Below are 25,124 nucleotides of genomic sequence, written 5' to 3'. Positions count from 1 at the left end.
TTCCCGGCGGAACCAGCCCTTGGGGGTGACAGTCCCTAGCTGGGCACCTGACTGAAGCCCGGGGTAGGCGAATGCCGCCCTCACTCGAGGGACTTGAAACCCTTTCCCCGTCTGCCGGCTGGGAAAGCCGCGGCTGCCACCAGGCCACAAAGGAGGGCAGCACGGCCCCAGGGAGTCACGGCCTCACGCCCTCCTCCCGCGTTACCCGGGGCCAGGACGGCCGCACGAGAACTGGAGCTGCCCCTGGCGCTGCACGCGCCGCTCCCACAGCCGTGGCCCACGCGCCATCGGCTGCCGCGCCGGCCGGTGGCTGGGCCGAGTGAGGAGATGGTTTGAGCACTGGGGGGATGGACACCGGGGAACCGTGGTGTCCTCGTTCCCGCCTACCCAAAGGAAAATCACAGCCATGGAATTACTCGAGGGCTGGAGAAAATGCCTGAAGCCCCCTCATGTTTAACTCACCCCCAAAACCGGCCAGTGACTTAGTGTAGCAGTAACTTCCCCGGGGGAACCTACCTGGTACCAAAGAGCTGGTTCATCCAGCGGAGACAGGCCGGGCGAGAACCAGGGGCTGCTTAGCACCGGCACAGACGCCCCAGGACGGCCAGGGCCTGGCCAGGTCTTGGTGGCTTCCAGCCCAGAAGAGCCGCTTTGGTCAAACACGAAGCGAGGGGGGTCGGGGGGAGATTCGCCAGCCTGAGCCGGGCAGGACGTCAGACGCGATTAGTGCGTCTCCTCCGGGCAGAAGGGGGAGCCAATGGCTGGAAGATGATGTTGCTAGACTAATCCAGGGGCATTTTGTAAACCAGGGGGGTCACAAGCCACTTGCCGAGGGATTTGCTAGACGTTCCGTCTCTTGACATGTTGAGCGCAAGGTGGGGTTGGTCTGCCAGGAGCCACGTTAGCTCATCCAGAAGTTGACGGGCCGGCGGGAGGAGCCGCCGGGTGGGATCCTGGCCTGGGGCTCACGTGGAGGTAGCTAGGGGCAGAAGGGTCCGTCCTCAGAAGTTTGAGGTTGACGGGGGGAGCAAGAGAGTTCCTGGTTCTGCACTGGGAGGAAATCGAGACCTTTGAAACTTTTCTGCCCCCTCCCAAAACCCCAGAGAATGAGAGAGAGAGAGAGAGAGCGAGACGGACTCTAGATCCCGGCGGTTCTGACGGTCAGGTTGAAATCCCGGCATCAAGGAATATTTCATTGTTTGTACCAAGTGGAACAGTGCGAAGAAGCGAGACCCCCCCCCCCCTGCAAACTGGCTGGATATTGAGCGCACCTGGAGTGAGGGAGACCCACTGAATCCACGTCTCCCCCATCCCACCTTGGCAGCGGGAAAGCCGGAATTTGACCCTTCGTCCCTCCCCAAGCAAGTCCTGTCACCCTCTGATTCCTGCGAGGGGGGAACATTTTTTTGGGGGGGGGGGGAGACCAGAACTTGTATCCTGGACCTGGTGCAAAGTGTCATCAAATCACCGTGTCTGACGGGAACGTATCTGCCAATGAACCAATGTTTCCCGTTTCCCTGCCTCTGCCTTGCAAAAGCACTTCGGGCCACCCCACCCCAGACTGGTCTGGACGCAGGACGTCCATTGCGTAGCATCTCCAAGCTGCAGCCGTTCCTATCCCTCCTCCCGGCTGAGCCTCCGGTCCAGACGCGCATCTCGATTTCTGGACCCTCCTCTCCCCGGCCCTCACAAACGCAATCTTGCCCCGCTCAGCTCTGTCCACAAAGCCGCCGCGCAGCTGAGACCACGTCAGCCTCCGCTGGCTCCCCTCCTCCAGCGTAGCCAACGCGAGTGTCTTGTCTTCACGCCCAACGCCGGCACGGACCATTCCCGGCCGACCTGTCGCCCCTCTCCTCCGAGGAGCCCAGAGCCCCCACCACCCCGGCCCGTGCTGATACCACGCTCTGTAACGCTGACCAGCACGGCCGCCCTGTGCTCCCCTGCCTGTATCTGAGCTTCTTGGGGAAAGAGTCCGTCTTGCCATGTGTTTGTAGAGAGCCTGGCCCCGGTGCGTGACGGAGGCCCTGTTAATTATCTGTATTACCCTAAGGAGTTCTCCGGGTCTTGAACCATTCTCGGGGCTCTTCCAAGAGCTGTGACGTCTCCGGGCGAGTGACCACAGCCACCGAGAAGACAACTCCGAGACCAGGAAGCCAATTTTGTTTTAATTAATCCATTCACTGTACATACAAAGTATTAAAAAACCACCCAGACCTCTCGAGGGAAGCGACACTTTCTGAACAGACACCCAGCGAGCTGGTTTGGTCACGGAGACGCGCGGATGGGTATAACGGACACACCAGAAAGGAGCCGGTGGGTTAATGCCTCTGTAGCCAACCTTTAGCCTTCCCCAGCTTTGCCATCTCCCCGGCATGCCCCGGGAGCGCTCACAAGTGATGATGCGAAGGCCACCTGGTCTCCGCTGGAGATTTCGAGCAGCTGTTCCCAACAGGAACAAGTGGTGTGGGGCTCCTAGGATCCAGTTTCATCCTCTGCTCAGGCCTAAAGGACTCAATTCTCCATCAGCTTCCCCCAGGTCTTGAGATACCACAGAAGACCCCAAACCAACCCACTGTCTGACGTCTGGGACAAAGATCTGGGACTTTTGTTCTCCACTGGGGGTGGGGGTGGGGGTAAGGAGCTTTGGAGCTTGGGGACTTGCCTTCAGGAGAACTGGGGGTGAGCAACGGAGATTTGGGGGTACAGCTGCCTCCAGCTCAACCATAGGACCTCAGGGTTTTGTCCCGCCAGCCTCTGTGGAAAAGCTGAGGATGGTCTCCTGCCTGTGGGACGATGGGGTATTCAGACCTGGCCTGAGTTGGGTTTGCAGAGCCTTCCAGGGAGAAGACCCCTCCCCTCCTCCAGTGTTGTGTCTAAAATAGCAAACGTCTCTTGCTTTAGCTCAGGGTTGGTCATCACTTCACCCCTTCGAGACACAGGCCAGAAGATGAGATTAGATTCTGGGTGTGTGTGTCTCAAAACCCTTCAGAAGGCAGGTGGCAGATTCAGGGGGTGCTGAGGTATCCCCCCCCAATCCTGCCTGTAGTAACTGGGTTTCCCTGGCCCCCTTCCTAGGCTGTGGGGGGGGGGCCTACAGAGGCCATGGGAAAGGAGAGGAGGCAGCTACTTGTGGGAGAGAGAAGACCAGGGAGAAGGCGACAGGCCTGGTGGAAGAAGACCAGAGAAAAGGCGACTTGAGGGGGTGGAGTGGAGCCTGCTACTGACGCGTGTGGCGAGGCGGCCCCGGGAGGGAAACGCGTGTAGCAGAGAGGGGGTGGAGGTTAGGGCCGGGCCGGGGGCTATTTCAGCAGCCACCACCCCAGCAGGGCTCCCAGCCCAGAGAGCAGGGGGAGCCCGGCGGCCCGGGGGGGCCCAGCAGCGTTGCACAGGTCGCTCTCGCAGCAGGTCCGATTGTAGCTGACCTCGAAGACGGCGTCTTTCTGCTCCGTCATGTTGCAGGTCTCGCGGGTCCGGCTGCAGCCATACTTGGAGAACAGCGGGACCTTGCCTGCGGGGAGAGACCAAGGCAGCCGTGAGCCGGGGTTCAGGACACCAAGGGTCGATTCCTGGCTTGAGGGGGGAATCCCGGTTCTAGCCCCAGCTCTGGGCAGGGGAAGGGGAGGTGGGAGGGTCTTGCAGTCGCTCTTGGAAAGTGACCCCACCCCCCATAAGGTGGATCAGCAGCAGGGTTTGAACCCTGGACCTCTGAGCCCTTGATCTGGAGACGAGATCTAGCACTACCTAGCAGTAGTAGGTTGTTATTCTCTAGGGGACAAGTCACAGGAGGGGCAGGGACAGCAGTCGGGATGTGTTATAGGAGCTTTATCCACCACTGACACAGAATCCAAACATCTCCGCCGGCAGATCCCAGCAGCAGAGCCACATGAGACGGGGCAGGAGGGTCCCTGAGACAGACACCTCTAGGACCATCCTCTAACCCCCTTCTCCTCCCCCTGCCCTGCTCAGAGAGGGGAGCAACCCCCACGGGACCTCTCTGGACAGCTGGAGCTGCCCTCGAGCCGCTCCCTCCAGAGCCAAACCCTGGATTCGTTAGGTAACTTCTCAAGAGGGAAGGGAGCCTCCTTGGGACATGCCCCCCTGTTCTCCATCCCCCATCTGCAGGGCACCCCCATTTCGAGAGAGATTCCCCCCCCCTTTCTCCTCCCGAGGGAGCTCTCCAACCTCAGGACTCTAGTTCTCGATGGACGTCTCCTAATTTTGCCAGCATCTTGCGTTCCTCTCGTCTTGCAGGAATTTGGATGCAGGTCTCTGCAGATCTCACCCCCATGCGAGGTCCTTGGGGACCCCCCCCTTGGAGAGACTCCCCTTAAGAGGCAACCAAGGCTAGTGCAACCCCCCCCCCCCCGGGAGCGGACCTGGGCGTATGGGCGTCGCCCACGTACAGGTGTGGCCGTGCGTAGGTACCTACTACGTCGAGGGACTCATCCACTTGGTCCCTTGTCTCCATCAGCATCCAGCTGCTGTAGAATAAAGTCCCCCCGCCCAGAGCTCCCCCTAGAGGCCGGGTGTGCGTCGCCGCTCCTTCCCCTTGGGGGTCCCAGGGACTCACCAATGTAGGCCTTGGTGGTCTCGCAGACTTGCTGGCCCTGCGCCGTGCAGGGGCTGCGGGAGTGGAAGCAGAGTTTGCCCACCTGGAACTCGCAGACCCGGCAGATGAGGCCGTGAGCTGCACGGAAAGACAGGAGGTAAATCAGCAGAGAGTCACTCCAAGCAGGGGGCTGGGAGCCAGGACTCCTGGGTTCTCGCCTCCGGCTCTGGGAGGGGAGTGGGGGCAGGGCTGGCTCTAGACCCCAGCGTGGCAAGCACGCGGGTGGGGCGGCCCTTTCCCGGGGGGGCGGCAGGCTGGGCCAGCGGACCTGCCGCAGTCATGCCTGCGGGAGGTCCACTGGAGCCCCAGGATGACCGGACCTGCCGCAGGCATGACTGCGGAGGGGGCGCTCGTCCCACGGCTCCAGTGGACCTGCCGCAGGCATGACTGCGGAGGGGGCGCTCGTCCCACGGCTCCAGTGGACCTCCCGCAGGCATGACTGCGGACGGTTCGCTGGTCGCACGGCTCGGCTGGACCTCCCGCGGGCATGCCTGCGGCAGCTCAAGCGGAGCCGCCGGACCTGCGAACCGTCTGCAATCATGCCGGAGGTCCGCTCCCCGCTGCCCGGGCGCCTCCCGGGCATGACTGCTTGGGGCGGCCAAAAACGTAGAGCCGCCCCTGAGTGGGGGCTAGTGGTTAGAGCAGTGGGGGCTGGGAGCCAGGACTCCTGGGTTCTTCACCCCTCACTTTTATCACCGCCCCAGAGCGCGCTAAGCTAAGCCACGGGAGCGAGGTGTCTGGGTGCAGTTTGCCGCGGCTGTTTTCTTTGCTGGATTGGCAAAGTGTGAGGGGGTGGGAAGGACTCTGGCATCGAAACCCTGCACGTGGGCACACACCCCACAGGGTGTGAGAGAGCCTGGGGGGCAGGGCGGGTGGAGAACCAACCTCCGAGAGGCCCTGACTCACTCGAGCGACTTACCCGGCCCTGGCGATTGGGACACGTAGGAAGCTGCCCAACAGCCGAGCGCACCTTATGCAGAGATGCGGCTGCTTCTGGGGCGGAGCGCAGAAAGTGCCCTGCAATCCCGGTGTGCAGCCGCCTCCGAGCCACCAGGGACCGGGGAACACGCCCCAAATCCTGCTGCTTGGGGTTTCACACGCTGGGCGTGGATTAAACACCTGACCCTGACCATTAGCCTATCACGGGAAAGCAGTATCGCCTAGTGGTCACAGCACCCAGCTGGGGAGGTCAGGACTCCTGGGTTCTCTCTTCAGCTCTGGGAGGGGAGTGGGGGCTGGTGGGTTAGAGCAGGGGGGGCTGGGAGCCAGGACTCCTGGGTTCTCTCCCTGGCTCTGGGAGGGGAGTGGGGGCTAGTGGTTAGAGCGGGGAGCGGGGGGTTGGGAGCCAGGACTCCTGGGTTCTCTCCTCAGGAATTTAAGCCTTTGCCGCAGCCCGTGCATGCCAGGGAACGTACAGGAATGTGAAGAGTCCCTGAAGTGGGCGGAGGACGCCGAGGTTACCCGAGGTCAGCGTTCTAGTGGGGCGTTTCGAGCGCGCCAGCCACAGGGACACTGGAGCGAGTCGAGAGGGTTTTGAGTCATTCCAAGCGTCCACTCGACGCCCCCACGGCTCTGAAACCAGTCGTGCAGCTCCACAGCCCCCCCCCGCCCCGCCCCACACCCACAGACCAGCCGTCGCCGATCTCCCCGGTGTGCACCCCAGGGCGGATGAACAAGGCCGTCACCCCACCCTCGTGGGACCAGAGCGCTCCCTACGTCACACAAGGGACTGACACCAATTCCAGAGTCTCTGCTTATTAAAAGTTAATTAAAAGGAGTCTCCCCGCCTCCGCCCCCTTCAACGGGAAACATTTCAAACACGACACACAAGTACACACAGATTTTCTCTTCCCCCTTTAAACTTGGATGGGGGAAAAAGCAGTTTCAAGGTTCCCCATCCGGGAAGGGAGCTTAAAAAAAAATTCCCCTCGTAAGTTCCCCTCTCCAAGAGGGGAGAGAAGCCCCCAGTCTGCTCCTCAGGACAAAAAAAGCAACAAGAAAAGCAACTTCAAGGTCCCCCCCTTGAAACTGTGTTTTATTAATGACAGTTTCGAGTCCCCCCCACCTCTGGGGGAGCTGGGAGACGCAGGCAGAAGCTGGGTTGGGGGCAGCCTCACCCCAAGGAGCTGGAAGCCCCTGAGCAAATCACAAGTTCTGGGCTGGGCAGGGAGACGGGCCAGGGACCCGTTTGCCTAAAGACACCCAGTGAGCTGGAACGGACCCCCGGAGTCCTGGCTCCCAGCCCCCCTGCTCTAACCCCCCAGCCCCCACTCCCCTCCCAGAGCCGGGAACGGACCCCAGGAGTCCTGGCTCCCAGCCCCCCTGCTCTAACCCCCCAGCCCCCACTCCCCTCCCAGAGCCGGGAACGGACCCCAGGAGTCCTGGCTCCCAGCCCCCCCTGCTCTAACCCCCCAGCCCCACTCCTCCCAGAGCCGGGAACCCAGGAGTCCTGGCTCCCAGCCCCTGCTCTGCTCTAACCCACCACCCCCTCCACCCCTCCCACACCCAGGGAGAGAACCCAGGAGTCCTGGCTCCCAGCCCCCAACCCCAGCCCCTACTCCCTTCCCAGAGCCAGGAGAGAACCCAGGAGTCCTGGCTCCCAGCCCCCAACCCCCAGCCCCTACTCCTTCCCAGAGCCAGGAGAGAACCCAGGAGTCCTGGCTCCCAGCCCCCTGCTCTAACCCCAGCCCCTACTCCTTCCCAGAGCCAGGAGAGAACCCAGGCGTCCTGGCTCCGAGCCCCACCCTGCTCTAACCCACCAACCCCCACTCCCTTCCCACACCCAGGGAGAGAACCCAGGAGTCCTGCCTGGATCCCAGCCCCACCCGCCAACCACGAGACCCCACGCCCCGCCCCGGCCTAGAAAAGAACCCAGGAGTCCTGTCTCTGAGTCCCCATTCTAACCACTACACCCCCCTCCCCTCCCACAGCCAGGGAGAGAACCCAGGAGTCCTGGCCCCCAGGCCCCCCATTGCCACAACTTCACTCAGGCCAATCCCCAGTTCAGCCCTGCAGACCCAGCGTCCCTCACGCCCTGGGCAGACCCGCGACGTTCCCGCCTCCCGCACTCGGGGGGACCCACCCCAAAGTCCCTGGGGGTCTCGGAGCTCAGACTCTGGCCCCAGCCCGATTCTCCCCCCTCCCGGCAGCCGCTGCCCCCCAGGACCCCGACACTCACCCAGGGCACAGCAGAGCAGCAGGGACACGGCCCGGAGCAGAACGTTGCTCATCCCGGCGGGGCTCAGGGGGGCTGAAAGTGACAAATGGGGGGGGGGTGAGCCAGGCAGGCGACAGCAGCAGGTGCAAACAGCCACTGCTGGGGAAACTAAGGCAAGTGGGGCCCAGCCTGGGTATTTATCCCTGGGTGGGGCCAGCAGCAGCCAATCAGGGGGCAGGACCCGGGGGAGGGAGCCGCCCAGATGTGGGAATTGAAAAATCAGACACAGAGAAAAGCAGGTGACTCAGTGATTGTATCCCCGGCCCGGCCTGCAGGAAACAACCCAGCCCTGCGGTGCCCCTCACTCCCGACCCGCAGCCCCCTGCCCGCCCTGCGGTGCCCCTCACTCCCGACCCGCAGCCCCCTGCCCGCCCTGCGGTGCCCCTCACTCCCGACCCGCAGCCCCTGCCCACCCTGCGGTGCCCCTCACTCCCGACCCGCAGCCCCTGACCCTCAGCTCTGCTGGTGCCCCTCACTCCCAACCCGCAGCCCCTGTCTGCCAGCCCTGCCGGTGCCCCTCACTCCTGACCCGCAGCCCCTACCAGCCCAGCCCTGGGCTCTGCTTGAGCAGTGACAAATGCTGCATAAGGGTTTTGTTTGGTTTGCCCAGTGTTGGAATTGGTGGAGACTCTAAAAGCTCCTGAGCTGTGGATCCCTCACAGCTCACAGGGCTGAATTCAGGCTCCGGACCCCCGGCCTCCCCCAGGGGCGGGAACTGATTTGTGTTGTCAGAAGAAGGTTGCAAAGTGACTCAGAAAACCTGGGGAGAGAACCCAGGAGTCCTGGGTCCCAGCCCCCCGCTCTAACCACTAGACTCCCCCCAGAGCTGGGGAGAGAACCCAGGAGTCCGGGCTCCCGGCCCATGGGTCGCTGAGTCACATCAACGCTCTCCAGTCCCGAGACACTTATTAAGGCTCAGGGGCCGGGGCGGCTTGTGAAATTTCCCGGTGCTGGTAGGAGGCCTCGGCCCTGCGGGGGCGGGGAGGGAAATCACCCAGCGAGGGGGCTGCAGCCAAGGGGCAGGGACTGGCTGGCTCAGGCGGGCAGGGAATGGGGCAGGGGCCTGTCCCCTCTGGAGGGCGCTGGCTCCCCCCGGCCCCAGGGCAGGGACTGGCTGGCTCAGGGGGGCAGGGAATGGGGCAGGGGCCTGGCCCCTCTAGGAGGCACCGGCTCCCCCCGGCCCCAGGGCAGGACTGGCTGGATCAGGGGGGTGGGGAACCGGATCCAGACGTTGGATGTTTTGTCCTCTTTGTATGGAGCCGATTTGTGCCTCGGTTTCCCTCTCTCCGTGGCACTGCTACCCCATGGGGGCGAGAGGGATCCAGCTGCTCCGGGACCAGAGCCAGAGGCCGGCGGCGCGTGTCCCCCTGGCTGTCCGGGGTGGGGGCCGAACCCGGCTCAGATCAGACAAGAAGCCCCCCCCAGGATCGGCCAATCAGCAGGAAACCCGGCCGGGGATCTGGGGGGTCACAAGGGATCGGGGGACGAAGGGAACTTGGGGGGCTGAGGAGCCCGGGATGGGGGGAGGGGGGCCCTGGGGGCCCTCCTAGGAGACAGGGGCCGGGTTGGGGCATGAACTGGCCCCGTGACGCCGGCTCAGGGACGCTGGCTCCGAGCCAGGCAGCGCCCCCCGGTGGGGAGTCGCCCCGTTTCGTTTGGACCTGCCCCCGCCTGGAAGCCGTGGGTCTGACTATCAAGGAGATGTGGCCGGCCCCATTCCCATTCCGGCGCCCCCCAGAGGGGACAGGCCCCTGCCCCGTTCCCCACCCCCCTGAGCCAGCCAGTCCCTGCCCTGGGGCCGGGGGGAGCCGGCGCCCCCCAGAGGGGACAGGCCCCTGCCCCATTCCCACCCCCCTGAGCCAGCCAGTCCCGCCCTGGGGCCGGGGGGAGCCGGCGCCCCCCAGAGGGGACAGGCCCCTGCCCCATTCCCGCCCCCCTGAGCCAGCCAGTCCCTGCCCTGGGGCCGGGGGGAGCCGGGGCCCTCCAGAGGGGACAGGCCCCTGCCCCATTCCCAGTTTCCACTTTTCACCCACTCCGGTGGCGTCCGGCCGATAAGCGCAGAGTAAACTCGGGCGTGTCCGGAGGGACCCGGCCCAGACACGCAGCGGCCGGCGCTGACTGAGGCCACTTCAGGCTCCTGCTTCGCCCAGGACCCAGCGACCGACCCCCAACCCCCCCCATTGCTCAGGGGGCTGCAGGTGTCCGGCGCCCTCGACCGCCCACCCGCCGGCGACATGGGCCAGACCCTGCTCCTGGCGGGCACCTTCCTGCTCTGCTGGGCCACTGGTGCGGCTGGGGACTGGGACTGGGGGGGTTGGATTGTGGGTGTTCGGGGGGGGGTGGATAGGGTCAGGGCCGCCCAGAGGGGGCGGGGCAAGAGGGCGCAGGAGCGTCTTCGCTCCCGGTCTTTGCCGGCAAGGGGTCCTTCCGCTCCCACTGGCGAATTACCGCCGAAGCAGGACCCGCCGCCGACATGCAGCCCGGTCTTTGGCGGTAATTCGGCGGCGGGGGCCCCTCCGTTCCGGGACCCGCTGCCGAAGTGCCCCGAAGACCCGCGACGGGGACACCCCCCCGCCGCCGAAGAATTACCGCCAAACACCGCGCTGCGCTTTGGCGGCGGGTCCCGCTTCAGCGGTAATTCGGCGGCGGGGGGGCCCCTGCCGCAGGTCTTCAGGGCACTTCAGCGGCGGGTCCCGGAACGGAAGGGCCTCCCGCCGCCGAAGGCCCCGGGCCCCTGGAATCCTCTGGGCGGCCCTGGGCTGTTCCAGAACTTCACTCCTCTGATGGTTAGAAACCTTCGTCTAATTTCAAGTCTAAACCTCCTAGTGTCCAGTTTATATCCATTTGTTCTTGTGTCCACATTGTTACTAAGCTTAAATAATTCCTCTCCCTCCCTAATATTTATCCCTCTGATATATTTATAAAGAGCCATCATATCCCCCCTCAGCCTTCTTTTGGTTAGGCTAAACAAGCCAAGCTCTTTCCGTCTCCTTTCATAAGACAGGTTTTCCATTCCTCGGATCATCCTAGTAGCCCATCTCTGAACCTGTTCCAGTTTGAATTCATCCTTCTTAAACACGGGAGCCCAGAACTGCACACAGTATTCCAGATGAGGTCTCACCAGCGCCTTGTATAACGGGACTATCCCCTCCTTATCTCTACTGGAAATACCTCGCCTGATGCATCCCAAAACCACATTAGCTTTTCTAACGGCCACATCACACTGGCAGCTCATAGTCATCCTGTGACCAACCAATACTCCGAGGTCCTTCTCCTCCTCTGTTACTTCCAACTGATGCATCCCCAATTTATAACTAAAATTCTTGTTATTAATTCCTAAATGCCCGACCTTGTGATTTTCACTATTACATTTCATCCTATTACTATTACTCCAGTTTACAAGGTCACCCAGCTCTTCCTGTAGGATACCCCGGTCCTGCCCTGGGTTAGCCAATACCTCCCAGCTTCGTGTCAGCCGCAAACTTTATTAGCACATTCCCGCTTTTTGTGCCAAGGTCAGTAATAAGGGGCCGGGTTGGGGCATGGACTGGCCCCGTGACACCAGCTCAGGGACACCGGCTCTGAGCCAGGCAGCGCCCCCCGGTGGGGAGTCGCCCCGTTTCGTTTGGACCTGCCCCCACCTGGAAGCCGTGGGTCTGACTATCAAGGAGATGTGGCCGGCCCCATTCCCATTCCGGCGCCCCCCAGAGGGGACAGGCCCCTGCCCCGTTCCCGCCCCCCCTGAGCCAGCCAGTCCCTGCCCTGGGGCCGGATGGGAGCTGGTGCCCCCCAGAGGGGACAGGCCCCTGCCCCATTCCCCACCCCCCTGAGCCAGCCAGTCCCTGCCCTGGGGCTGGGGGGAGCCGGCGCCCCCCAGAGGGGACAGGCCCCTGCCCCATTCCCTGCCCCCCTGAGCCAGCCAGTCCCTGCCCTGGGGCCGGATGGGAGCTGGTGCCCCCCAGAGGGGACAGGCCCCTGCCCCATTCCCTGCCCCCCTGAGCCAGCCAGTCCCTGCCCTGGGGCCGGGGGGGAGCCGGCGCCCCCCAGAGGGGACAGGCCCCTGCCCCATTCCCCGCCCCCCTGAGCCAGCCAGTCCCTGCCCTGGGGCCGGGGGGCGCCAGCGCCCCCCAGAGGGGACAGGCCCCTGCCCCATTCCCCGCCCCCCTGAGCCAGCCAGTCCCTGCCCTGGGGCTGGGGGGAGCCGGTGCCCCCTAGAGGGGACAGACCCCTGCCCCATTCCCTGCCCCCCTGAGCCAGCCAGTCCCCGCCCTGGGGCCGGGGGGAGCCGGTGCCACCCAGAGGGGACAGGCCCCTGCCCCATTCCCGCCCCCCTGAGCCAGCCAGTCCCTGCCCTGGGGCCGGGGGGAGCCGGCGCCCTACAGAGGGGACAGGCCCCTGCCCCGTTCCCAGTTTCCACCTTTCACCCACTCCGGCGGCGTCAGGCCGATAAGCGCAGAGTAAACTCGGGCGTGTCCAGAGGGACCCGGCCCAGACACGCAGCGGCCGGCGCTGACTGAGGCCACTTCAGGCTCCTGCTTCGCCCGGGACCCAGCGACCGACCCCCAACCCCCCCCATTGCTCAGGGGGCTGCAAGCGTCCGGCGCCCTCGACCGCCCACCCGCCGGCGAGATGGGCCAGACCCTGCTCCTGGCGGGCACCTTCCTGCTCTGCTGGGCCACCGGTGCGGGCTGGGGACGAAGGGAACTTGGGGGGCTGAGGAGCCCGGGATGGGGGGAGGGGGGACCCTGGAGGGGGGGCGCTCCCAGACTCATAGACTTTAAGGTCAGAAGGGACCTTTATGATGATCTAGTCTGACCCCCTGCACAGTGCAGGCCACAGAATCTCACCCACCCACTCCTGTAACAAACCCCTGACCTATGGCTGAGTTACTGACGTCCTCAAATTGTGGTTTGAAGACCTGAAGCTGCAGAGAATCCTCCAGCAAGTGATCCATGCCCCATGCTGCAGAGGAAGGCGAAAAACCTCCAGGGCCTCTGCCAATCTGCCCTGGGGGAAAATTCCTTCCCGACCCCAAATATGGCGATCAGCTAAACCCTGAGCATGTGGGCAAGACTCACCCGCCAGCACCCAGGAAAGAATTATCTGTAGTAACTCAGATCCCATCCCATCTAACATCCCATCACAGACCACTGGGCATACTTACCTGCTGATAATGAAAGATCAATTGCCAAATTAATTGCCAAAATCAGGCTATCCCATCATCCCATCCCCTCCATAAACTTATCAAGCTTAGTCTTGAAGCCAGATTTGTCTTTTGCCCCCACTGCTCCCCTTGGGAGGCTGTTCCAGAACTTCACTCCTCTAATGGTTAGAAACCTTCGTCTAATTTCAAGTCTAAACTTCCTAGTGTCCAGTTTATATCCATTTGTTCTTGTGTCCACATTGGTACTAAGCTTAAATAATTCCTCTCTCTCCCTAATATTTATTCCTCTGATATATTTATGAAGAGCCGTCGTATCCCCCCCTCAACCTTCTTTTGGTTAGGCTAAACAAGCCGAGCTCTTTCCGTCTCCTCTCATATGACAGGTTTTCCATTCCTCGGCTCATCCTAGTAGCCCTTCTCTGCACCTGTTCCAGTTTGAATTCATCCTTCTTAACCATGGGAGCCCAGAACTGCACACAGGATTCCAGATGAGGTCTCACCAGCGCCTTGTATAACGGGACTATCCCCTCCTTATCCTTGCTGGAAATACCTCGCCTGATGCATCCCAAAACCACATTAGCTTTTCTAACGGCCACATCACACTGGCAGCTCATAGTCATCCTGTGACCAACCAATACTCCGAGGTCCTTCTCCTCCTCTGTTACTTCCAACTGATGCATCCCCAATTTATAACTAAAATTCTTGTTATTAATCCCTAAATGCCCGACCTTGCGCTTTCCACTATTACATTTCATCCTATTACTATTACTCCAGTTTACAAGGTCACCCAGCTCTTCCTGTAGGATACCCCGGTCCTGCTCTGGGTTAGCCAATACCTCCCACCTTTGTGTCAGCCGCAAACTTTATTAGCACATTCCCGCTTTTTGTGCCAAGGTCAGTAATAAGGGGCCGGGTTGGGGCATGGACTGGCCCCGTGACACCAGCTCAGGGACACCGGCTCTGAGCCAGGCAGCGCCCCCCGGTGGGGAGTCGCCCCGTTTCGTTTGGACCTGCCCCCACCTGGAAGCCGTGGGTCTGACTATCAAGGAGATGTGGCCGGCCCCATTCCCATTCCGGCACCCCCCAGAGGGGACAGGCCCCTGCCCCGTTCCCTGCCCCCCTGAGCCAGCCAGTCCCTGCCCTGGGGCCGGGGGGAGCCGGCGCCCCCCAGAGGGGACAGGCCCCTGCTCCACTCCCCACCCCCGAGCCAGCCAGTCCCTGCCCTGGGGCCGGGGGGAGCCGGCGCCCCCCAGAGGGGACAGGCCCCTGCCCCGTTCCCCACCGCCCTGAGCCAGCCAGTCCCTGCCCTGGGGCCGGGGGGAGCCGGTGCCCCCCAGAGGGGACAGGCCCCTGCCCCATTCCCAGTTTCCACCTTTCACCCACTCCGGCGGCGTCAGGCCGATAAGCGCAGAGTAAACTCGGGCGTGTCCAGAGGGACCCGGCCCAGACACGCAGCGGCCGGCGCTGGACTGAGGCCACTTCAGGCTCCTGCTTCGCCCGGACCCAGCGACCGACCCCCAACCCCTCCCCCATTGCTCAGGGGGCTGCAAGCGTCCGGCGCCCTCGACCGCCCACCCGCCGGCGACATGGGCCAGACCCTGCTCCTGGCGGGCACCTTCCTGCTCTGCTGGGCCACCGGTGCGGCTGGGGACCCCCTGCGAGGGGCACGGGCCCCCCCGGCCTCAGGGCGGGACGGGCTGGTCCAGGGTGTGGGGGATGGGGCAGGGGCCTGTCCCCTCTGGGGGGCGCTGGCTCCCCCCGGCCCCAGGGCAGGGACTGGCTGGTCCAGGGTGTGGGGGATGGGGCAGGGGCCTGTCCCCTCTGGGGGGCGCCGGCTCCCACCCGGCCCCACGGCGGAGGGGGGAGAGGAGCTCTGGGGGCAGGGCGGGTGCCGGCGGGGCTGACGGGGTGTCCGTCTCTCGGCAGGGGGGGCCCTGCAGTGCCGTGTGTGCGAGGTGGGGAACCCCTACGAGGGCTGCGTGGGGCCAGGGGACGTGCACGGCCCCGGGCGTCTGCTGGAGCCACGTCGCCAGCCGGTGAGTCCCCACGGGGCGCTGGGCTGGGCCTCGGGAGGTGTCGAGGCAGCCGGGCTGGGGCAGGAAGGCTGGGGTTGGGGGCTGGAGGTGGGGGCTCATTGCCGGGGGCAGGGGCTGGCACTGTGAGGCTGGGGCAGAGGCCGGGAGGGTGGGGCAGGGGAGCTGGGACCAGGGGTCAGAGGTGGGGCTGGAGGTTTTGGGGGCTGAGGCCTGAGGGCAGGGGCTGGAGGTGGGGCTGGCGTCGTTCTGAGTCCGCCCCGACACAGGCTCGTCTGCCCCAGGCCCCTCTTCTCGCTGTCGACTCTGGGCTGCCACCCCGGGACCCCCTGCGACGCCGCCGGGCTCCTGGACCCCTTCTTCGGCTTCACCTACAACCGCACCTGCTGCAACGGCACCGACCTCTGCAACGCGCCCGCCCCTGCCCGCCCGCTGGCCCTGGAGCCGCCCGCCCCCGCCGCGCCCCCCACGCTGGCCTGCTGGGGGCGCTGGCGCTCTGGGCCCTGCTCTGAGCCCCCCGCCCCCGCTCCCCACGACTCCCCTAGCACCCAGCCTACCCAGAGACCCTACGATAACCGACCGGCCCCGAGAGACCCTACGATAACCGACCGGCCCCGAGAGACCCTACGCTAACCAACCGGCCCCAGAGAGACCCTACGATAACCGACCGGCCCCAGAGAGACCCTACGATAACCGACCGGCCCCGAGAGACCCTACGCTAACCAACCGGCCCCAGAGAGACCCTACGATAACCGACCGGCCCCAGAGAGACCCTACGATAACCGACCGGCCCCGAGAGACCCAATGATAACCTACTGCCCCCCGAGAGACCCTACAATAACAAGCCAGCTGCTGAGAGACCCTACAATAACCAACCGGCCCCGAGAGACCCAATGATAACCTACTGCCCCCTGAGGGACCCTACGATAACTGACCGGCCCCGAGAGACCCTACAATAACCAACCGGCCCCCAGAGACCCAATGATAACCTACTGCCCCCCGAGAGACCCTACGATAACCAACCGGCCCCAAGAGACCCTACGATAACAAACCGGCCCCCAGAGACCCTACGATAACCAACCGGCCCCCAGAGACCCTACGATAACCAACATCCAACGAAGACATGCATCCGACGAAGTGGGGATTCACCCATGAAAGCTCATGCTCCAATACGTCTGTCAGTCTATAAGGTGCCACAGGACTCTTTGCTGCTGTAACAGATCCAGACGAACACGGCTCCCCCTCTGGTACAATAACAAACCGGCCCCCGGGGGACCCTACAATAACAAACCAGTCTCTGAGTAACCTGCCAGAACAAATTGGCCCACTCAGTCTCCAGCACCCTCAAGAGATCTTACAAAAAGAAACTGGCCCTTGTGCAAGCCTGGCCCTCAAGAAAGACCCTACAATAACAAACCGCAATGTCAACAGTCCCAGGAGACCCTACACTAACAAACCAGCTCTGCGACCTTAGGAGGAGCCCGACCTCAATAAACACATTAATGAGCTGACGATGTGTCTGGTGCTTTGAAAAGCAAATGGAGCCGGGGGCTGGGCGCCAGGACTCCTGGGTTCTATCCCGAGTTCTGTGAGCTGGCGGGAGGGGCGGGAGAGCCCAGGGCTGGACTAGCAGGGGGCTGCGGGTCGGGAGTGAGGGGCAACGGCAGGGATTGAGGGGACAGGGGGCTGTGGGTCGGGAGTGCGGGGCACCGGCAGGGGTGGGGGCACAGGGGCTGTGGGTTGGGAGTGAGGGCACCGGCAGAGCTGGGGGGCCCAGGGGCGGCGGGTCGGGAGTGAGGGGCACCGGCAGAGCTGGGGGGCACAGGGGCTGCGGGTCGGGAGTGAGGGGCACCGGCAGAGCAGGGGGGGCACGGGGGCTGCGGGGCGGGAGTGCGGGGCACCGGCAGCGCTGGGGGCTCAGGGGGCTGCGGGTCAGGAGTGAGGGGCACCGGCAGAGCTGGGGGGCACAGGGGCTGCGGGTCGGGAGTGAGGGGCACCGGCAGAGCTGGGGGGCACAGGAGGCTGCGGGTCGGGAGTGAGGGGCACCGGCAGAGCTGGGGGGCTCAGGGGGCTGCGGGTCGGGAGTGAGGGGTACCGCAGAGCTGGGGGCACAGGGGCTGCGGGGCGGGAGGGTGGGGCACCGGCAGAGCTGGGGGGCACCGGGGCGGCGGGTCGGGAGGGGCACCGGGCTAGCTGGGGGGCTCAGGGGGCTGCGGGTCGGGAGTGAGGGGCACCGGCAGAGCTGGGGGGCACAGGGGCTGCGGGTCGGGAGTTGGGGGCACCGGCAGAGCTGGGGGGCACAGGGGCTGCGGGTCGGGAGTGCGGGGCACCGGCAGAGCTGGGGGGCTCTGGCGGCTGCGGGTCGGGTGTGAGGGGCACCGGCAGAGCTGGGGGGCTCAGGGGGCTGCGGGTCGGGAGTGAGGGGCACCGGCAGAGCTGGGGGGCTCAGGGGGCTGCGGCTCGGGTGTGAGGGGCACCGGCAGGGCTGGGGGGGACACGGGGCTTCGGGTCGGGAGTGAGTGGCAAAGGCAGAGGTGGAGGGGCACAGGGGCTGCGGGTCGGGAGTGAGGGGCACCGGCAGAGGTGGCGAGGGCAGGGAGCAGGGGGCTACGGGTCGGGAGTGAGGGGCACCACGTACCCAGAGAAGGGGGATTCTCCCGCCTAGGCCAGTGCTGGATGGGGTGTGAGGGAATGAGAATGGGGAGGAGGAGGAGGATTCTGATTGGTCGTTCTAGTGCTGATGTCATAACCCCACAAGAAGAGGGTTCCAACCCAGCAGCTGGGGGCTGGGGCTGGGGCATCATGGGGGTGGGATGGGTGGCAATGGGGCAATGGGGCAGAATGGGGCTGTGGGGATGGGATGGAGCTATGGGGAACAGGGCTGTGGGGAATGGGACAGTGCGGTGGGGCCCCACAAACCCAGTGGACAGGTGGCTCCCTCCTATGGGCTGAGCTTGGGGAGCGGGGCGCTGGGATCGGGGTGGCTGGGTGGACGGGGCTGGTAGGTGGAGGGAGGGAGGGAGCAGGAGGTGGGTGGTTGGAGCTGGGGGTGGGTAGGTGAGTGGGGATGGGGAGTGGGGATCTGGGGGCAGGGCTGGGCTGGCAGGGGCTGCGGTCGGGAGTGAGGGGCACCGGCAGGGCTGGGGGGCAGGGGCTGCGGGTTGGGAGTGAGGGGCACCGGCAGAGCTCAGGGGGAGACTATTTGTGGGTGTTTCTGTGTGTTTTTTGTGAGTGTTTGTGTGTTACGACCCCTGTGTCTCTGTTGGCAGCGCAGGTGTGTTGTGTGATTCTGTTTACACCTTGTGTGTGGGAGGGTTGGCAGCTTGTGCCCAGTGGAATAGTCTGTGTCGGTAGTTGTGTGTGTGTCTCTTGTGTGTGACTGTGTCTTAAGTGTATTTTAACATTTACACCTTGTGTGTGTGTCAGCATTTACTGTGTGTGTGTGTGTGTGTGTGTGTGTGTGTTAGCTACAGGGGTGTGTGTTTTACCTACATGTGTCTCTACACCCTGTGTCTGTCTGTCAGGGGGTGGGTGAGTGTGTTAGTGTTGGAGTCAGCTACACAGGGCTGTGTGTGTGTTTGTTTTGTGAGTGTGTGTGTGTGTGTCCCTGCTGGGTCTGTGTGTGTGTGACTGTGTGTGTGTGTGTCCCTGCTGGGTGTGTGTGTGTGTGTGTGTGTGTGTGACTGTGTGTGTGTGTGTGTCCCTGCTGGGTCTGTGTGTGTGTGTGTGTGTGACTGTGTGTGACTGTGTTTGCTCCATCTGTACAAATACGTCTCCGCCCAACCCCCGGCTCTGTCAGCTGCGCACGTCGGCCTGTTTACAGCTTGTGTCAGTCGGGCCCCCGGGTTCACGTGTCGCTCCGCGGCCCCACCCGGCCGTGTGTGTCGGCCAGAGCGACGCAGCCAGACGCAGCCTCAGCCGCCGGCCCCGAGCGTCCCCAACCCGCCCGGCAGCCGCCTCGCCCGGAGCCGCCCATGGGCAAAGCTCTGCTCCTGGGCCTGGCCGCTCTGGCCTGTGCCAGCCTGGGTGAGCCGCGAAACCCGGGGGTCTTCGCCCCGCCCCCGCCTGGGGGGCTCGCCCTGTATTTCCCCAGTCCCTGCTCGCCAGAGCCCCCCCCAGCCGAGCGTAACTCGCTGCCACGGCGCTGAGGAGGATTTCAAGGGGTCCCGGACCCCCAGGCCTCCATACGGCCCCATGGAGGAGCCCCCCTTCGGCGCGAGCCCCCCGGGAAGATCGCGCCGGGGTCAGGCCCTCTGGCCCCACCGCCCCCCAGGCCTGCGCCTCCGAGCCTCCAGCGCCTGGCTCTGCCGTGGGCCCCGTGGGGAGTCCCCTCGCCCCAGCCCCCGGGAGCCCCCCAGAGGGAGCGACCCCCCCCCCCGATCCCCAGCCTGCTCGGACTCTCCGCCAGCCGAACCCAGCCCAGGCGGGTCTCGGGGGGCTCGGGCCAGGCCAGTCGCAGCCCGGCCAGCTGGGTCCGGCCCCAGCCCCTGGGGCCCCGGCTGCTCCTTGTCCCCCGCCCAGCAGCCCCCTCCCTCCAGCCGACCAGCCGATGGCCTCCCCCCAACAGCCCTTTGCCCTCGGTCCCGGTAAACAGGCCCCCTGGGCCCCCCCGTCTGTCCTCTCGCCTCAGCTCTTCCGCTCACCAGTCGCCGGGTTCCCCAATCTCCGGCCGTTGTCTGGGGTCCCGACTGCCGGGCCAGGTCACACCCGGTCCTCTGCACCAGCAACCCCCCCATACAGCCCCCGGGGAAACTGAGGCACGCCCCCAGCTGTCGTGCCGAACACCACGGAAATTCCCCGCTGTCCCCAAGGCTCCGCTCCCCTCCCCGACCCGGGGAGTTTAATTCCCCAACTCAGGCCACTGGGCGAGGCGCAGCCGGAGTTCAGGGGATTCCTCCCGAGCGAAGAACATGAGAGCGGCCAGACCGGCTCAGCCCGAAGGCCCATCCAGCCCCGTGTCTGGCACTGGAGCCCCCGACCGGCTGCCACTTCGCTCAGGGCCCAGGAGGAATATTTTTAGCTGCGCAACAGTTTCCTCCCTTGGTTCCCGTCCCAGAGGAGTCGCACTTTGCCCCCGGGCCCAAGATTATTAGGACGTGTCCGTGTGAGTGTGTGTGGGGGGCGGGGGGGAGCCCAGGGCCGGGATGGGAGGGGCTGCGGGTCAGGAGTGAGGGGCACCGGCAGGGCTGGGCTGGCAGGGGCTGCGGGTCGGGAGTGAGGGGCACCGGCAGAGCTGGGGGGGGGGCAGGGCTGGGCTGGCAGGGGCTGCGGGGCGGGAGTGAGGGGCACCGGCAGAGCTGGGGGGGCAGGGCCGGGCTGGCAGGGGCTGTGTTCCCCCAACATGAGGCCTGGGCAGCCCCGACCTCCCTCAGCCCCCAGCCTCACCCCATCCCTTAACCCCTGACCCTGCCGTGACCTGACTGCCAGCCCGGTTGTCCCCCCACCGCAACCGCAGCCCCGCCCAACTGCTCCTGCCCCCCCAGACCTCCCTGCCTGAGTCCCAGCTCCCCGGCTCATTCCCTGGGGCTCCCCCCAGGGGGCGCTGTCGCAGGGCTGGGACAGGCCCGGCTGCGGGGGGTCCGTGGGGGGGGCCCGGTCTCACCCCTGTTCCCGTTCCCAGGCGCGGCCCTGCAGTGCCTGAAATGCGACTTCACCGCGTTCAACGCCCCCTGTGACCTCAGCCCGGTCACCTGCCCGGCCGGGCAGCTCTGCGCCACCGTCCGGGGCCACGCAGGTAACGGCCCTGCCTGCGGCTCCGGGCTCCTTCCCCCTCCCTGGGACCCCTCCTGCTCAGTCCCTGTCTCCTTCCCCCTCCTCCGGCTCCGTCTCCTTCCCTCCTTCTCCGGCTCCGTCGCTCCCTCTCGGTCCCCATCCCCTTCCCTCCTTCTCCAGCTCCGTCCCCTTCCCTCCTTCTCCGGCTCAGTCACTCTCTGTCGGTCCCCGTCCCGTTCCCTCGTTCTCCGGCTCCATGTCTCTCTCGCGGTCTCCGTTCCCTTCCCTTGTTCTCTGGCTCTATCACACTCTCTTGTTCCTTTTCTTATTCCCTCGTTTTCTCTCTTGTTCTTCTGTTCTCTTTCGTTCTCTCTCTCTCTCTCTCTCCCTTGGTTCCTCCGTCCTTCCTTCGTTCTCTTGTTTCCTCCTCTCATTCCCTCTCTCTCTCTCCCCCCAGCCGGCCACAAGACGATTGTGCGGAAGAACTGCCTGGACGAGGTGAAATGCAGCACCCAGGACACGGCGACCTGGGCCAGCGTCACCTACGCCACCTCCTACACCTGCTGCCAGGGCGACTTCTGCAATTAGGCCCTGGAGCACCCCGGGGCCGGCGCCTCCGACTGTCCCCCCTTTCAGGGGGCGGATTTGGCTTGCTTGCCCCCAAATTTCACCTCCCTTAAAAACGACTTGCTGATGTCAAAATCCAGAAGTGCCCCAGCCCCGCTGTGACTGAACAGTGGGAGACTTTCTCCCTTTGATCCTGTAATTATAATTAAATAAAATGGAATAGAAACCCTGTGCTACATTTCAGTGTATAGGACATAAGAGCGGCCGTACCGGGTCAGACCAAAGGTCCGTCCAGCCCAGGGTCCTGTCTCCGACAGTGGCCCATGCCAGGTGCCCCAGAGGGAGTGAACAGAACAGGGAATCATCCACTGATCCAGCCCCTGTCGCCTGTTCCCAGTGCCTGGCAGTATTAACAAGTCATCGTCTGTATGAAAGTTTAGTTTGCAGTGACTCTGAGTTGGACAGGGACCGAGAGAGAGCAACAGAGCCAGAAATTTTTCTATAGCCTGTCGTCAAACTAGGCAAATATCGAGCGGAGTTGATGTCCCCCCGGAAGAGCTCTGCCTACCCCCCACCCCCCAGTGGACTTGTGTCCCTGTCGAGAACTGCGGCTCTAGGCGTATAAGAAACACAACGTGCAGGCGCGCAAGGGATGCAGCTCGACATGCGTTAGCCCGACAGCCTCAGGCTTATCTGGCTGGAAATATCCCGGGATTGAAAGCTATTTGGGTGCTTAAAAATGCAGCTGGGCGCCAGGTTCCCGATCCCCCTAACTCTGATTTCAATGGGGCTCGGGCGCCTGGATGCTTTTGAAAAATCCCCCCTAGGTGCCTCCTGGCAGCTGTTGTGTTTAATTAATCTTCAAAAATCCGTCCCGTCTTCAGAGACCAGAGTCAAGGCAGGAATCTGCATTTCCAAGAACATCTGCTTGTCACTGGCTGCAATCCATGGCGTCGGGGCCTCCAGGCCGCTTGGGACACATCAACGAACTCCCAGGGGAATAGAAGTCCCACTTTCTCTGAATTTGTGCCCACTGGGGGGTTTCTCCAGCTGGGTCCAGTTTTAAGCAATCGCTTTCGATGTTTCCCAGTTGGCTTGGACTCACCACAGCCCAACCGGACGGTTTTCTATGTCGTGGGGCAAGAACACCCGTCCCCCTTTGGGGTGGGGCAAAGGCGTTGCGGATCTACAGTTAAGTCCGCCTGCCTGCCCTTAGCCTCAGGGCCGTATGGCCCAATGGCCGGAGTCAATATCATTGCCCTGTGACCCCAGTCTGTATGGCTGCCCTCCTTCGCCGAGCTGAGCGGCCGAGTGTCCAGCGTCAGTAAAGCTGCCCTCCTTAGCAGGGCTCTGCGGCCTAATGGTCAGAGGCGGGGAGGTGAGCTGCCACCTGCACAGGGCAGCAGGGGTAGGGGGGCCCGGGCCCTCCCTCTCCACCGGGTCCCAGCCAAGGCCCCGGTAATGGCGAGTGCACGTGGCGCCGAGCGAAACATGCCAGGCCAAGAGCCGGTTCTGTAACTGGTCCCCTGCCTAGTTCCCCTGGGCTGGTTCCTACCAGATTCCCCAGAGCTGCCATCTGGACGCCCTTGGGCTCTCCGGGTTCCTCAGCCAGCACCGGTCCTGGCGGCGCCGACCTCCCTCGTGCACCTGCCTGGGTCCCGGCGCCTCTGGCTCCCACGCTCAGGGGTTCTGGCTGTTCCCGGGCTGGAGCCAGCGAGGTGCGTCCTTCCTCGCCGGGGGTCAGCCTGCAATGAAGCTGGGCTGCTCCCTTTTATACTGCAGCCGCAGTCGGAGCGTGCCCAGCAGGGGCGAGGGGCGGGGCTTCCGGTGGCAGGAGTGCAGGCTTAACCCCCTCCTCTCCAGTGCGGGGGCAAGTTCACCCCGTCACAGGCTCCCAGAGAAGAAACTAGAGACAAGGTGGGTCCCATAAAAGATTCGCTCACTTTCCTTGTGTCTCTAGATCCTAGGACTGACACGGCTACACCCCCACCTGCCTACAGAGAATTAACTAGCCCATGGTCTCTGGAAAGTCGCATCGCTTTAACGAGCCTGGTATGATCAAATCACCGCGCTGGACGCAGCTGTACCAGTATCAAAGTGCATGTGGTCCCTTTATACTGGTCTGATTGGTCCGCATTGGGGGTTCATAGAATCATAGAATCTCAGGGTTGGAAGGGACCTCAGGAGGTATCTAGTCCAACCCCCTGCTCAAAGCAGGACCAAACCCCAACTAAATCATCCCAGCCAGGGCTTTGTCAAGCTGGGCCTTAAAAACCTCTAAGGAAGGAGATTCCACCCCCTCCCTAGGTAACCCATTCCAGTGCTTCACCACCCTCCTAGTGAAAAAGTTTTTCCTAATATCCAACCTAAACCTCCCCCACTGCAACTTGAGACCATTGCTCCTTGTTCTGTCATCTGCTACCACTGAGAACAGTCTAGATCCATCCTCTTTGGAGCCCCCTTTCAGGTAGTTGAAAGCAGCTATCAAATCCCCCCTCATTCTTCTCTTCTGCAGGCTAAACAATCCCAGTTCCCTCAGCCTCTCCTCGTAAGTCATGTGCTCCAGCCCCCTCATCATTTTTGTTGCCCTCTGCTGGACTCTCTCCAATTTATCCACATCCTTCTTGTAGTGTGGGGCCCAAAACTGGACACAGTACTCCAGATGAGGCCTCACCAATGTCGAATAGACGGGAATGATCACATCCCTCGATCTGCTGGCAATGCCCCTACTTATACAGCCCAAAACGCCATTAGCCTTCTTGGCAACAAGGGCCACTGCCGACTCATATCCAGCTTCTCATCCACTGTAACCCCCAGGGGTTTTACTGGTTTGACTATTCACTGATGGAAAACATCACTAGTGCAGAGCTAAAGGCACCCGGTGGGATCGTGGGCCCTGCCCCAACGCCGAGTGCCGCACAACGCCTCCCTCGGAAATGCAGACTGGCCGCCTGGCCGAAGTGGGAATTATCAGCAGCCGGCCAGCTGCCTTCCCTGCACTAGGACTGGGGAATGAGTGGGACGGGGATTGGGATCACAGCCCCTCACCTCGACCCCCCGGGCGTGTGATCAAAGGAAAGAGGTTAACCCCCCGCCCCACATGTGCCTCACTGAAAGTTACAGCGGTAAAACTTCCAGGCGTTGGTGAAAGGAAACTGATGTGGGGCGTAGGCGCGATCTCGCGGGAAGAACTGGGGTGTATTTACCGTGCAGTAATTGGAGGGGGCTTCACCTCCACATCGGGCGCAGTGGAGATTTTACCATCCCACGGAGGACCCCGAGGACACACGGGAAACCAGCCCTGCCCCGTTCACAGATTAGCCCCGTTCCACAGCGTGTTAGCGAGACAAAACCCACAAACGCCAGCCCAGCAGAGGAGACGGAGCCCACGTGGTAACGGCCAGCGCTCGCGTTAGTGACACCAGCCCACGCGGGGAGGGACTCGGGACACTGAGCTACCGGCCGCGTTTCACCCGATGTCCCCCACCCCGGCTCTCTGGTGAGGCGCCAAGGGGGGTGGGTGTCCCGCCCGAGCCGCGGCGTGTGGGAAATTCCTGCTTCGCCCAGCGCCTGCTCCTCTTGGGATCGGGCAGATGAACGAGATCATCTCAGCTGGGGCACGACAGGGCGGGACAAAGATCTGCTCTGTGTGTGTGTCTGTGTGTTAGCTACAGCGAGGGGTGTGTGTGTGTGTGTGTGTGTCTGTGTGTGTTACCTACAGCTGTCTTTACACCCTGTGTCTGTCTGTCAGGGTGTGTGTGTGTGTGAGAGAGAGAGAGAGTGGGTGTGAGAGACAGTGTGTGAGTGTATGTGTTTGGTTTG

General features: G+C 63.5%; 2 protein-coding genes across 2 annotated transcripts; one reads left to right on the top strand and one right to left on the bottom strand.

Annotated features, from left to right (window-relative positions):
- Positions 1-2,044: 2,044 nt before the first annotated feature.
- On the bottom strand, positions 2,045-17,706 carry LY6G6C (lymphocyte antigen 6 family member G6C). The gene is made up of 4 exons (XM_039517295.1): positions 17,662-17,706; positions 7,788-7,859; positions 4,571-4,687; positions 2,045-3,508 (listed from the first exon to the last, which is right to left on the bottom strand). The coding sequence occupies exons 2-4, from the start codon at positions 7,837-7,839 to the stop codon at positions 3,300-3,302; spliced, it is 378 nt and encodes a 125-aa protein (XP_039373229.1). The 5' UTR covers positions 7,840-7,859; positions 17,662-17,706; the 3' UTR covers positions 2,045-3,299.
- A 500-nt stretch (positions 17,707-18,206) lies between these two features.
- LOC120392498 (protein Bouncer-like) lies at positions 18,207-21,525 on the top strand. Its single transcript, XM_039517298.1, has 4 exons — positions 18,207-18,227; positions 18,847-19,049; positions 20,644-20,757; positions 21,193-21,525. The coding sequence occupies exons 2-4, from the start codon at positions 18,998-19,000 to the stop codon at positions 21,321-21,323; spliced, it is 297 nt and encodes a 98-aa protein (XP_039373232.1). The 5' UTR covers positions 18,207-18,227; positions 18,847-18,997; the 3' UTR covers positions 21,324-21,525.
- Positions 21,526-25,124: the final 3,599 nt, after the last annotated feature.

The sequence above is a fragment of the Mauremys reevesii genome, unplaced genomic scaffold (assembly GCF_016161935.1).
Source record: "Mauremys reevesii isolate NIE-2019 unplaced genomic scaffold, ASM1616193v1 Contig1, whole genome shotgun sequence".
Taxonomy (NCBI): Eukaryota; Metazoa; Chordata; order Testudines; family Geoemydidae; genus Mauremys; species Mauremys reevesii.
This window is presented reverse-complemented; position numbering and strand designations above follow the sequence as displayed.